The sequence below is a fragment of the Balaenoptera physalus genome, assembly GCF_965194825.1.
Source record: "Balaenoptera physalus genome assembly, chromosome: 16".
In the NCBI taxonomy this organism is placed as follows: domain Eukaryota; kingdom Metazoa; phylum Chordata; class Mammalia; order Artiodactyla; family Balaenopteridae; genus Balaenoptera; species Balaenoptera physalus.
This window is the reverse complement of record NC_138898.1, coordinates 75,783,226-75,796,203: the sequence shown is the minus strand read 5'-3', so window position 1 is coordinate 75,796,203 and position 12,978 is coordinate 75,783,226. Positions and strand designations below refer to the sequence as shown.

At 53.0% G+C, this 12,978-nt stretch overlaps 1 protein-coding gene across 5 annotated transcripts in view; it reads left to right on the top strand.

Annotated features, from left to right (window-relative positions):
* The window catches only part of XPO6 (exportin 6), a 111,364-nt gene extending 104,219 nt beyond the window's left edge, over positions 1-7,145 (top strand). For all 5 annotated transcript variants that reach the window (XM_082429319.1, XM_082429317.1, XM_082429320.1 and 2 more), the window contains 4 exons: positions 873-1,034; positions 3,412-3,510; positions 3,668-3,898; positions 6,453-7,145. In XM_082429319.1, coding sequence (XP_082285445.1) covers positions 873-1,034; positions 3,412-3,510; positions 3,668-3,898; positions 6,453-6,554 — 594 coding nt within the window. In that variant the 3' untranslated portion in view covers positions 6,555-7,145. The remainder of the gene's footprint in view (positions 1-872; positions 1,035-3,411; positions 3,511-3,667; positions 3,899-6,452) is intronic.
* Positions 7,146-12,978: the final 5,833 nt, after the last annotated feature.

Genomic DNA, 12,978 nt, shown 5'->3' with positions numbered 1-12,978 from the left:
CTTCCACCCGGAGGCCCTCTAACGCTGCTGTCGGTGGTTTCTAAGTGCTCTTTAAACTCCTTTTCTATAGAGGGCAGAACCTCTTTTAAGCCTTCTTATTTGTCTTTATCCTCAGAGGTTGCATAAGACCAACAGGTTAGCTGGGACAGCTCTTTTTTTATACTGACAAAGGAACAGCACCACCAAGAAGATGTGACAGATCAGATCAGCTGCTTGCTCAGCAGGAAATCCATATTCCTAATTGTTTTCCATTTAGGAGCCTTCTTTTCTTAGCTTAAAAAGCTGAGTGCTTCCATCAGAAAAAGGGCCCCGGGGGCTTCCCTGGTGGCGCAGTGGTTGGGAATCTGCCTGCCAATGCAGGGGACACGGGTTCGAGCCCTGGTCTGGGAAGATCCCACATGCCACGGAGCAACTGGGCCCGTGAGCCACAATTACTGAGCCTGCGTGTCTGGAGCCTGTGCTCCGCAACAAGAGAGGCTGCGATGGTGAGAGGCCTGTGCACCGCGATGAAGAGTGGTCCCCGCTTGCCGCAACTAGAGAAAGCCCTCGCACAGAAACGAAGACTCAACACAGTCATAAATAAATAAATAAAAGAACGTGAATTTCTTTAAAAAAAAAAAAAAAAAAGAAAAAGAAAAAAGGGCCCCTTGGCACCGACCCAGGCATTGTGTGTCTCAACTGTGACCATGTCTCTGCCAAAGAACTCCTCGTTTGAACTGCTGGCCCACAGGGGGCTTGACAGGACGAGAGTGAGGGTGGAAAGCCAACCCGCTGCTGGCTGTTAGGAGGCATCTCTCAGGCCTCTTTGCTGCTCTGGGCCCAGGCTGTGAGTGGCTCCCTGAAGGTCTGAGGGTCTGTGTGTGTCTCCGCAGCGCCCCTCCCCTGATGTGAAGGCTGAGCTGTTTGAGCTCCTTTTCCGGACGCTGCATCACAACTGGAGGTACTTCTTCAGGTCCACCGTCCTGGCCAGTGTCCAGAGGGGGATTGCTGAGGAGCAGATGGAGAATGAGCCTCAGTTCAGTGCCATCATGCAGGTAATGGGGCAGAGCTGGTGAGGCTGCCTTGTGATCCAGGAACAGACACGCATCATTCTGGACACCACCTGGGTCCACTGGCCGACGGTCCCTTGCTTTGCTTCTGTGGCATGTGGTCCCACTGCCTCTAATGTGGCCACTGCAGCAGGCGCCACGGAGTGGCACTTTGAAGCCTCGTGGTCTTGGGTCTGAAGCTCAGCTCTACCTCTTAGTACCTATGAAATTAGTTAACGTCTTGGAGCCTCAGTCTCTCCATCTGTGAAGTAGGGATAATAGTGCCTATTTCGTGGGTTTGTTGTGGGGTTAAATGAGAGTGTACACAGCGTTCCTGGCACCCAGGATGCTGGATACGTCTCAGTTCCCTCTGCCTTATAGCAGAGTTGCCCCACGTGTGAGGAGGCTGCCCACGTCAGGACCACCTGGGGCCCTCCTTACCTGCAGCACTGTGTTAGTTGATCTGCATTTTTGAGAGAGAATTCTGGCTTGTACCATGTTGGGAGAAACACTGCCCTGTGACTGTCTCCCTTTCTGATCAAGTGCGACTGTTAAACCCTAGAGAGTGAGCTCTGGGGGCTGAGCACACACCACTGTGGGAGACGGGCGGCCTCCCTGTGCCGGCGTGGCCGGCTGCTCAGGGACCGCTTCCAGGCGCACTCCTTGTTCTGCACTCAGTCGTACAACTTTTTTATTCTAAGCCTCGGCTGAAGTAGAGAGTTATTTTTATTTTTTGGTTTTTCAGTGCTAGCTTTTCGTCACGGGGAAACCAGCGGGATTCTACCGTTCTTCCATTCGGCTTCCTCCCAGCGTGCGCGCGCACACACACGCTCACGCGCTCTCCCTGTGTGGAAGAGCGGATGTCGCACCCCTGGTCTTTGCAGTTACTTTCATGCACTTCCATCTCTGACACCCCATCACGGGCCTGGATTTGGAGTATTCAAGTGCCTCCTCTCCTTCCCCTCCTACCTCCCTCTTCCACTCTGTCCTTGGTTTCAAGACTCTTGATGGCTGGTCCTCCACTCAGGGCGGGTAAAAGCCACTTTGGAAAACAGCCTCACAGTTTGGCAGTTTCTTATAAAGTTAAACATGTAATTACTATGTGATCTAGCAATCCCACCTCTAAATATTTTACCTAAGATAAATGAAAACATATATTCCCCCCAACCTATACACAGATGTTATAGCAGCTTTTTTCATAATTGCCAAAAGCTGGAAACAATTCAAATATCCATCAGCCAGTGGCTTGATAAACAGACTGTGGCACCTGCTCCTCAGCAAGTAAAAAGGAACCTGTTCTCATTCGCACAACACAGTGACCTCCCAATACATTCCACCAGGTGTAAGAGTCCGGCTCCAAAGGGCTATATACTGCTGATTCCATTCCATCATATGACACATGTTCTGGAAAAGGCAAATCCAGGGGAACAGAGAGTGAGCAGTGGTTACCTCGGGGTAAGAGGAGAGGACTGACCACAAAGGGGGCATGAGGGAACTTTTTGGGAGAAGGAAATGTTCTGTTCTGATCGTTGTGGTGGTTAGATGACTCTCTGTGTTGGTCAGAATTACACAATGGTGACTCTCAAAAGGGTGAATTTCACTCTGTGTTACACTTCAATAAACCCGACTTTAAAAACTAAATAAAACAATTGGGCATCATGGAGATTTTATCACTACAGCAGGGGTTATAAGACCTCCTTCTCATAGTTTAGGAGCCCAGGGACAGAATGACGAGGCCATCACCGGCTTATTCTGGGGAGTGTACTGCCCACCACTGGGTTTGCATTTCACTCGCCTCCCCCACTCCTCCTCAGTCACTTTCTGGGGGAGCAGGGCTCTTTGTGTTTGGGGTGCGGGGTGAACTGGAAACTTCCACAGCCCAGAAACTGCAAAGCAGTTTAAAAACTTGCTATTGCTTAACCCTAAGGCAGAGGCAGCCAGGTGTGAAGGAGCCTTCAAGGATTTGTGGTTTATAAGACCTGGGATGCCAAGGAGAGGGTGGCTTACGGGCGAGTGGTTGGCTTGAGGCGGGGAGGGCAGCCTCTGGTATCTGCTAAGACGGCTGAGGTACTTGCCTAGAGGTGTTAGCTGCTTCCTTCAAAGACAGATCCTGTGAAGGTGTGGAGGTTAATTACAAAAGGTGCAAGATGAGACCAAATAAGTGAGGCCCAGTGGGGAGGACTTGGGAGCTCAGACTACACAGGAGCGTTCCAAAGATCTGACCAGACAGGCCAGGAGAATGAGGCAGTAGGTGCCCCCGCCCTGCGTCAGCGTGGGGAACCGCCGCCAAGTGTCAGTTCTTTGGGCGTAGGGAGGTGCCCTAGAAGGGCTGGATCTGAGGGTGTTGAAAGGCTGCTTATAAAATGGTGGTCTTATTTCCTAGGCTTTTGGACAGTCCTTTCTCCAGCCTGACATCCACCTATTTAAACAAAATCTCTTTTACTTGGAGACTCTCAACACCAAGCAGAAGCTGTACCACAAGGTGAGTGCCCCAGCTCTCAGGTGAAGGTTTCTTCATCAGAGGTGTGGTGGGCCCAGGTCGAGGCCACCCTCCTCAGGTCAGTGGCTGCGGAGCACGACGGGAAGTAGGCAGGGAGCCCGCCCGGCCTTCACTCACCCTGCTCCCTCTCTGTCTGCAGAAGATCTTCCGGACCACCATGCTCTTTCAGTTTGTGAACGTGCTGCTCCAGGTCCTGGTTCACAAGTCCCACGACCTCCTGCAGGAGGAGATTGGCATCGCCATTTACAACATGGCCTCTGTGGACTTCGATGGCTTTTTCGCGGCCTTCCTCCCAGAGTTCCTGACCAGCTGTGACGGTGTGGATGCCAACCAGAAAAATGTGCTGGGGCGGAATTTCAAGATGGATCGGGTGAGGAGAGAGAGGCCAGGCTAAAGGGAGGGCAGGCGTGGGCTCTCAAGCCTGGCACCTATTCCAAGAGGAGGGGGCAGGCTGCCTCGCGCGTGCTTTGTGCCCCCGGCGGCTCCACTGTAGCTTGTGCGGCTCCTGGATGACTCGGTGCCGTGGCTGGATTGAGGGGCACACGCTGTCCCCCAGTGGTGGCCTCTGCAGCACGTATATTCTTCGTCTCAGCTACTGGGCCCGGTTCTGGCCCCCCAGCCGTCCGCCTGATTTGTCTCAGCTTCTTTGCACTCTGTCGAGCCCACCTCTGACTGGGGCCCCCAGCTCTTGTTTCCTCTGGGTCGTGAGCCAGTACAGCCCGGACTTGCAGACAGGCCGTGAAGATTGGTGCTTGGGAGCCCAAGCACCAGGGGTTAGCGGTGGGGCCCTGGGCTCTTCCAGATGCCAGGCTCAGCGGGGCTGACCTGCTGCCAGGCCCTGGGAGGAGCCTCACAGCGCTCACGCTCTTGCCTCCCACTGACCACCCAGAGCCGGTCAGGTGGGCTGTTCCGCCTGGGCAGCCCCTTGAGTGGGAACTGGGGTGGTGAGGCCTGTGGATGCACGTGAAGCCATCGTTGCTAGTGTGTCCGGGTCCCGTGGTGCCCAGCCTCTCCTGTCCTGGGGCCTCCTTGCTGGGCCCTCACCTGTCCTCCTCCTTCCAGTTTCAGCTGCTCAGTCTTGGCTGCTCACCCGCCAAGAGGCTCTTCCTGGAACTTTTCCTATCGAATAAGTAATTTTCGTCTTTCAGCCACTCACACTTGATGCAGTGACACCTTCTCTTTCTCCCACATCCTCTTGGTGGTGTTGACCCGACCGCCGTGCGAGAACAGCCCGTCCACGTTCCACTTCAGCGTCCAGGGTTGCGTGTTGCTCTTGCTGGAGCAAGCTCTTCGTCTTCCTTGCTTGTCTCGTCTGTGATACGTGTCAGGGTAGTTCTTTCTTAGACTCAGCTCCTGTTTTCCCTTGTCTGGAATCTTTCTCTCCCTGGCGTTGATCTTGTTTTCTCCTGAGCTTCGTTAAGTTCACTTCAGCCAGTTGGGTATTTTGTCATCCTTATCCTGGAGGCCAAATCCTAATATTTAATGATCAGTTTCTAATGATGTCATTCTCAGTCAACTTCTTGATTTAAAGCAGTGGTTTTCAAAGCTATTGATAAGTATGCATCAGAGCACCTGGGGTGCTTATTAAAAATGCAGAAATGTACTGCCGTGTTCCATTCAAGACATTTGAATTTGGCATTTGGGCGCCACTGATTTTAAAAATATCCCTTGGTTTGTTTTCTTGAGGATGAAATAAGTAAAGGAATCAGCGCCTTCATTCATTCATTCATCCACTGTATATTTGAAGCTGGCTTCTTCTCCAGCCCTGTGCCAGGTGTCCGGGAGCTCATGCCTCCCTGCCTTTAAGGAGTCCTGCTGGGAAGATGGGCAACAGCGCCCTCTGTGGACCACACTGAGCCAAGCACCTTATTTGCCTCAGCTTTTTTTTAGCCTTCCAACAGCCTTCTGAAGTGTAGGTCCTGTTGTTTAACCCCACTTCACAGAGGAACCCAGGCTCAGAAAGGGCAGCAGTTGGTTGGCAGTTACAGAACTTGGGATTGGTAGAGCCAGGAAGCGGGATCTGGAGCTGGGGGTTCTGGCTCCAGAGCCTGCCCTCACTGTCCACAGGCAGGGTGAGCCAAGGGCCTCAGAGAGCTTGGAGCAGAGGCGCCGACCTAGCCCGCTGGAGCCAGGAAATAGGACGTATCCGAGTGGCCTTTTTGGAAGAGGCAGGCTTTGAGCTGAAGTTTGAAGAGGAGGAGAGGTTAGCCAGGTGGCCTTGGGGGTGTGGACAGGCACCGTTGATGTTACTTTGCCTGTGGACCTGCAATCCAGCCTTCAGTAATCCCAATCCAAAGATGAAGAAGCAGACCTCGGGTGGTCCTGTAGTGGTCCATGGTTGAATTTGAGCTTCCTGCTGTGAGGGGCCTTCTCTGTTTGTATTCTGCTATTCTGCGGCCTAGCAGGCTAGGTGTCATGAGACATATGGGCCACCGTGACTCTTGATTGGCAGGGCCTGCCTGGAGCCCTGGGTGGAGAAGGGTTCTGCAGACGTGGCTCGGCTGGCCGTGGTGGAGGGGAGCCGTAGCAGTGCTCGGGAGCCACTCCACTCTGGATCCCCTCCCTTCCTGACTGTGTCACCCGGGGCAGGTTTCTTCATCTGTCTGCGCTGCGCTTTCTTCATCCTTCAAATGATGGTACTAACAACCTGCCCCGCAGGCTGGCAGTGAGGATTAAATGACTTTTGTCTCTGAATTGCTTGGGACAGGGCCTGGCACGTGGTGGGCACTAGGGCAGTATCAGTTGTTGTTCTTTTTCTCCCACCGTGCCTTTGCTGACACGTGGAGCAAGAATGAGTGAAGTTTCGCGTTTTGTCAAATGTTCTCAGAGCTCCGGACGCCCTGTGGGACAGGAGTGGCTGGTGGGGTGGGGGTGATTTGGGGTGTTGGGTGGGGCTGGGCTGTAGCTGTGCCCCTGCCTTCCAGGACCTGCCCTCGTTCACCCAGAGTGTGCACAGGCTGGTCAACGACCTGCGTTACTACAGACTCTGCAACGACAGCCTGCCCCCCGGCACCGTGAAGCTCTAGGCGCGGCCTGCTCACCGCCCAAGGGACGTGGACTCCTGCCGCCGCCACCTGCACCACCTCCGCCTGCTGCCACGGGTGTCTCCCGGACGGGCCTCGGCCGCTCCTCGGCTTCTCACGCCCAGAGCGGCGTCGCCTGCCCTCACCCCCCTCCACGCTCCTCCCCTGCCACCCACCCAGCAGAACTGGCTCCGGGGTGTCCCGGGGTTTGGAGCAGGCAGGGATCATGCGGCCAGGTACCAGGGAGGCAACGGGAAACCTTGTGGGGTGGTCCGTGCAGATCATGCGTGTATCAGTCACGAGGCAGAAACGCCAAGGACAGCTGTGACAGTGCCACCTTCTCACCATTCCACCTCCCCACCCCTCCCGGCCCAGCCGGCTAAGGAGAGGCATGATGTTGGAACTACTTTGGCACTTCTGTCAAGCCTCTCCCTCCCTCCCCCTCAATTGCCTTGAAGTCTCTGCTGTTTGTCAGAGATTTGCAGACCCATGGGGTTTTTTTTTTTGGTCTTGTTTTCTCATCATTCCATTGTGATACTAAGAAACTAAGAAGCTTAATGAAAAAATAAAATGCTTATGTTGTTGTTATATAAACGCTGGTTAGGGAGCTTCTTTTCCACTCAAAACTTCCTCAAGGGCCAGCATCCAGGTGAAGGGGAGCGTCCTGGCGGGGAGCAGGGCAGCAGGGGGTGAGGCCTGTGTCGGTGCCCACGGGGAGCCCCTCCGAGGAGGACTAACTTACATCCAGTCCTCTTCTCGACAACGTCTTTAACAGTGAGAAGACGCAGGGTCCCTGTTCTCAAGTTCAGGGACGGTGGGGGACTTGGTCTGACAGTTACCCTAGCGGTGGAGGTGGGCCTGGAGTCCAGGTGGTGTCCCCACCCCTGCTTCTCAGAACGTGGGCTCCCACTCCTCCCCCTCCCAGAGAGCGGACCCCTCAATGGACCAAAGTCTCGCCTGAGGACAACAGGGAGGTGAAGGTCTCTTAATGGATTGTCTGAGAATGGGGGTTGGAGAGGGGAGGGGAGGGTGTAGCCGTGTGAGGGGCGAGGAGTGGGTGGGACTCAGGGCTCGCTGGTGTGTCTGAGAGGTGAGGCCTTGACCCGCTGTTCATGTGCAGAAATGGTACTTGTCCTTTAAGTTTCTAGGATAACGGATCGGCAGCTCCTCCTGCTTGAGGTGTGACAGGGACTGGACAGACAGGACTGGGGTTGCTTCTAACGAGGAACACCACGCCTGGCAGGAAGAGGTTTGCTCACCTGAAAGTGAGGGTAGGGGTGTTATGTGAACTCATTGACAGAACTGGGGAGGGAGTTGGGGGCTGACGGCTTCTACTTCCGAGGCCTTTCTTTATAAGAATATCTTTGGTTGGGGGTGGGGACGTGGGCCGGCTTTGAGCTACGTGTGTGTGCGCGCACGTGTGCATGCGTGCACACGTGCACACAGCCCCTTGCTCCGCGTCAGTTGCAGCCTCCCAGCTGCAGCTAGCCCCAGTTCAGAGTTCATAGAGGAGGGAATTGAAACTTCAGTCGCTCTTCTACGAAGGGAATTAGCATCCAGTTATTCCTGGGCTATAAACACCACCTCACCTGCCTGCTAGGCAAGGCCGGGAGCGCTGCCTGTGCCCGAGATTATGAAAGGGCTTTTTGAATGCCTAACGACGGAGGGGGTGAGGGAATGGGTTTGGTTGCCTGTGGGCCCCACCCTTGGATGGAACACAAGGCAGGACTTGGGATGGTAGAGGAAAGGCCTTGAGGAGTAAGGTGGGCTGGGATGGAGGATTTTTATTCCAAGACTGATGGGCGCGGCCCCAGCTGCATGGGTTGTAGTGAGCTCCCAGTCCTCGGAGGTGGACGAGAGGAGGCTGGGTGACCCGCAGGAAGGGTTCCTCCCCTGGGAGGGAGGGAGGTCAGACAGGTCTTGATCAGATTTCTCTTGACTGCAGTGCCCCACATAGGGCCTGGCACAGAGCAGGCCTTAGGACACCTGGGTGGAACTGGATAAGTTCTCAGGCCCTTGGCAAATCCAGAAACCGTCTTTGTGATCTGAGGAAGGGGATGGGGAAAGGATAGAGATGGACAAGAGGGAGCCTTTAGGTCAGTCTCAGCTGGGGACAGATAATGGCTGGGGGTTTTCAGTGAGGTGGGCTGCTTTCCCTGCCACCTTCGTGTGCAAGGAGGTTGTCTCGGCTCCATTTGATGCCCATGTCCTGCTTTTCCTCTGGTTTATGTCATTTACATCCGCCAAAGGCACAGCCGCTGGCTTTGGGAAGGGTTCTGATGAAATTTTCTGGTTTTCACAATTTATGGCACTTTCCTCCATTGCCTACCATTGGCCTCACACAACGGAGGGTTGACATTTTTTAACAGCCTTTTCCCCCCCTCCAACTACAAAATGTTGTAGAAGAATATGTAAAAAATGCAGGAAAAAAAAAAAAAAAAAGGGTCATCTAATCCCAGTGTCCAGAGAAAACCACTGTTAATATTTTGGTGAATTTTCTTTCAACATTTCCCTGTTTGTCTGCAAACATGTATGATTTTCCTTTTCCTTTTTTTTTTTTTTAAATCGAGGTCCTGTTGTTTTTGTAGTCTCCTTTTGATTTATTTAACATGACCATTTTCTCATGTTGTTAAATATTCTACTAAAACATGGTTTTTAATGGTGGATGGTATTGTAATAGGGAAGAACAAATCTGACTCCATGTTAGATCTGTTTCTTTTACTTTAATCTTTGTGTTCTATTGCCTTTGCTTCCAGTTAAGTATGTTGCCCGTAGCCTGAAATATTCAGGACAGCCTATTCTCAAGGTTATACCTTTTTTTTTTAATTGGCGTATAGTTGCTTTACAGTCAGCTATACGCATAGATATATATATATCCCCTCTTTTTTGGACTTCCTTCTCATTTAGGTCACCACAGAGCATTGAGTAGAGTTCCCTGTGCTACACAGTAGGTTCTCATTAGTTACCTATTTTATACATAGTATCAACAGGTGTATATATGTCAATCCCAATGTCCCAAGCGCTATACCTTTTAAGAGTATTACACTTAGATAAAATGTTGCAGAGCAGAAAATAATACTTGGCTTGTTGGAGGTTTACAGGAACATGGTGACCGGACCTATGGGGACAAAGGATTCCTGCACCAAGAAGTTTGTAACAACCAGCCACACCCCTCCCTCACCTTTTAAAATGCTTTGCTGCAAGCTTTCAGGTAGTTTGGGGTTTTGGGGGGCGTGAGCCACCCATCTCCTTGCGTGGCCCTGCAATAAACCTTTCTCTGCTCCAAACTCTGATGTTTCCGTTTGGCCTCATTGGGCGTCAGGCACACAAACTTGCAATCGTTAACAGTATTCTGTCATATGGCTATACCATGATTTGTTTACAGTTTTTCTTATTACGAATGATGCTGTAGTGAACGTCCTCGTATATAAATCTTGGTACTTGTGTGATTATTTCCACAGCTTCAGTTCCTACATGTGAAACTGCTGGGTCAAATATTTTTGAGGCTTGTGATATCACTTGCGGGGGTGGCCTGATTTCTATTCAGAAGAAGGATGAAAGTTACAGACTTCAGAGTTGCAAAATGTCTGAGCTGTAGGGCTCCACTGAGACCGTTTGACCAAATCAGCCCCTAATTTTGTGGATCGTGGGGACCCTGAGCCCCAGGGCCTCCTGGCTGGTTAGTGGCAGCCTAACCAGGCCTCCTGCCCACTTCTGAGCAACGTTAGTGTCCCCGAGTGACACCTCTGCCAGGCAGCTGGGACCAGGGAGAGGGACTTTCACAGGAGCCATGGTTGGTGGTGGCTCGTCAATTTTACAGACTTACCAAATGCCTCCATAAGCCAGGTGCTTGGGCTGCGAGGGAAGGATTTGGAGATTAATAAGACACAGCCTGTGTCTGCAAGGAACTCACAGACCAGTGAGGAGAAAGGCAAACAGATTGTTGCAGAATCTCAGTACTTAGGACTGTGACAAGGTTAGGAGTCCAGAAAATGGACAGAGGGTTGTAGAGCTAGGGGGTCAGGGGAGGCTTCACTGCAGGTGACGATCATCTGAGCGGTTCTCACCTCTGGGCAAGTGGGCAGAGGAAGGCTGAAGACACAGGTGTGACGGCATCTTAAGGCTGGCCAGCAGGCTGGCGCTGACTGGAGACATTTGAAGATTGCCATGAAGCTTTGGTGGACAGATGGGTAGGATGACTGTAATTTTTTTTTCCCCAAACCAGGATGTGTTGAGTGAAAAGAGACATTATCACAATAACTCTGGGGCGACAGGTGTAAACTGGGACTTCTGTTCTCCCTAGTCCTGGAAGAGAAAGTGTCCGGCCCTGGGAGGCTTGTTGTGTCTAGAAGACACACGATCCCCGGCGTCCTTCCTTTCAGCTTCAGGTGCAGCCGCCTGGCTCGTCAGGAGGGATCGACTCTGAGGGGGTCCCCAGCACTGAGATAAACATGACGAACAACATTGTATTCTGCACAGCCAGCATTTTGGTGGTTGCAGTTTGACCAATTTGGTTCATCCCCACACCAGCTCCAGGGGAAAGCTGGGGTCTTCCCTGACCCTCTGGACCTGAGCTGGCTGCCCTCCTCCAGGTCCTCCACTCAGAAGCTCTCCTGCACGCCCCTTGACAGCGAGGCTTCCTTACTAACCATACAGCGCCTCTGTCCCCCACCGGGATGAGATCTCCCTGAAGGCAGGGGAGCATCTGTGTCCCCAGCACTCAGTGTAGGGCCTGGAGCAGGTGCCCCCAAAATACTGAGTGCGTGAGGATTTTCCAGATGTATCGAAGTGGGTTTTTCCTCAAAGGAGGAAGCTGGAGTCACACTGAGGTCTCCCCTGGCGCTAGTTTTTAACACAATGAAGCTGCGTCCTTGGCGTCTTCTCAGAACGCCTGGCCTTACTTTCAGGCTCCTTAGGGAAAAGCACTTGAGAGAACGGCTCTTCAGTGAAGGATTTCTTCAGATCAGGGACTCCCTTTTCCGCTCTTCCCTGTCTGCATCATTTGGAAACATCTTTTAAAAGCCATGTTAATTGATTGGCTCGGGCCCTAGGTGGGGTGGTGCGTTTCGCCACAGACATGGGTTATGCGGCCTCCTGGGTCTAAGCCGCGAGCCTTGTGTGGTGCCTTGTGTGGTGCCCGCGGTGGGGGGCAAGGAGGGTGAAAGATTAATTATTTAAACACATCCAGCAGCTCCAGTTTTCCTTCTCTTTATTGTGCAAACAATACATGTTCCTTTCAGAGAAACAAAATAAAAGTTTCTTAAGTCATTATAATGACTCAGTGGGTGGCCTTCCAGACCTTTTCCTTGTGTGTATGTACATGCACACACCTCTTTCAGGGTGTACAACATGATGTTATGTGTGTGGCAGGGTTCTGCCCCCTTAGGCCTCTGTGCATATACACACCTTTTGGTGGGTCACAGACCCCTGGAGACCCCAGCTGTCTGACTGTTTCTGCCTAAGCCATGACGGGGACCAGTGAGGTAGAAGTGGCCTCTGGAACATTGTAGGAGGTAATCTGGGCCCTTGTCTCTTGGACCCACGTTGGTGTCTGGAGTTAGCTTGGGGCCTGAGGCTAGAGACTCATCCAGAGGTGCGGCTCCTTCGGGAAAAACCAAGACAGAGGGCTTCCCTGGTGGCGCAGTGGTTGAGAATCTGCCTGCCTATGCAGGGGACACGGGTTCGAGCCCTGGTCTGGGAAGATCCCACATGCCGCGGAGCAACTGGGCCCGTGAGCCACAATTACTGAGCCTGCGCGTCTGGAGCTTGTGCTCCGCAACGAGAGGCCACGAAAGTGAGAGGCCCACGCACCGCGATGAAGGGTGGCCCCCACTCGCCGCAACTAGAGAAAGCCCTCGCACAGAAACGAAGACCCAACACAGCCAAAAAAAAAACCAAGACAGATACTGTCCAGTCTCGGAGCCCTCGAGGAAGGCTTATCCCCACTTTGCCGAGGTGGGGCCTGAGGTCCAGAGGCTGCAACCAGCCCACGCCCTGCCTCTCTCTGCCCAAGTCCTGAGCTCCCCTGGAGTCGCTGCGACCTTGCTTCCAGCCTCTGAAGGCCACTGGAGTAGAAGTGATTCGGACTCCAGCGAAGGACGTGCACAGCATCTCCAGCTTCCCCCTGCTGAGCCTACCTGGGGAGGGGCTGGGAGCCCCGAGGACGCTCTGGGGGCTGTTATTACCTTACTGATGTGTACTGTGGCATTTCCAAAAATGGTTCCCGCCTCCACCCCTGCAGGATGAGACAGGCCGCCACTGCCTTCCAGATGCTGCCTGGGGCTTGCCTTCTGCAGGCATCCACCCCAGCCCTTAGGATCTGCTGCTCTCAGAGCACACGCTTACAGATGAGGAGACTGAGACGCAGAGAGGGGAAGTGAATTTCCCAAGGCCACACGGCAAGTCATTGGCAAAGCTGGGGTCCAGT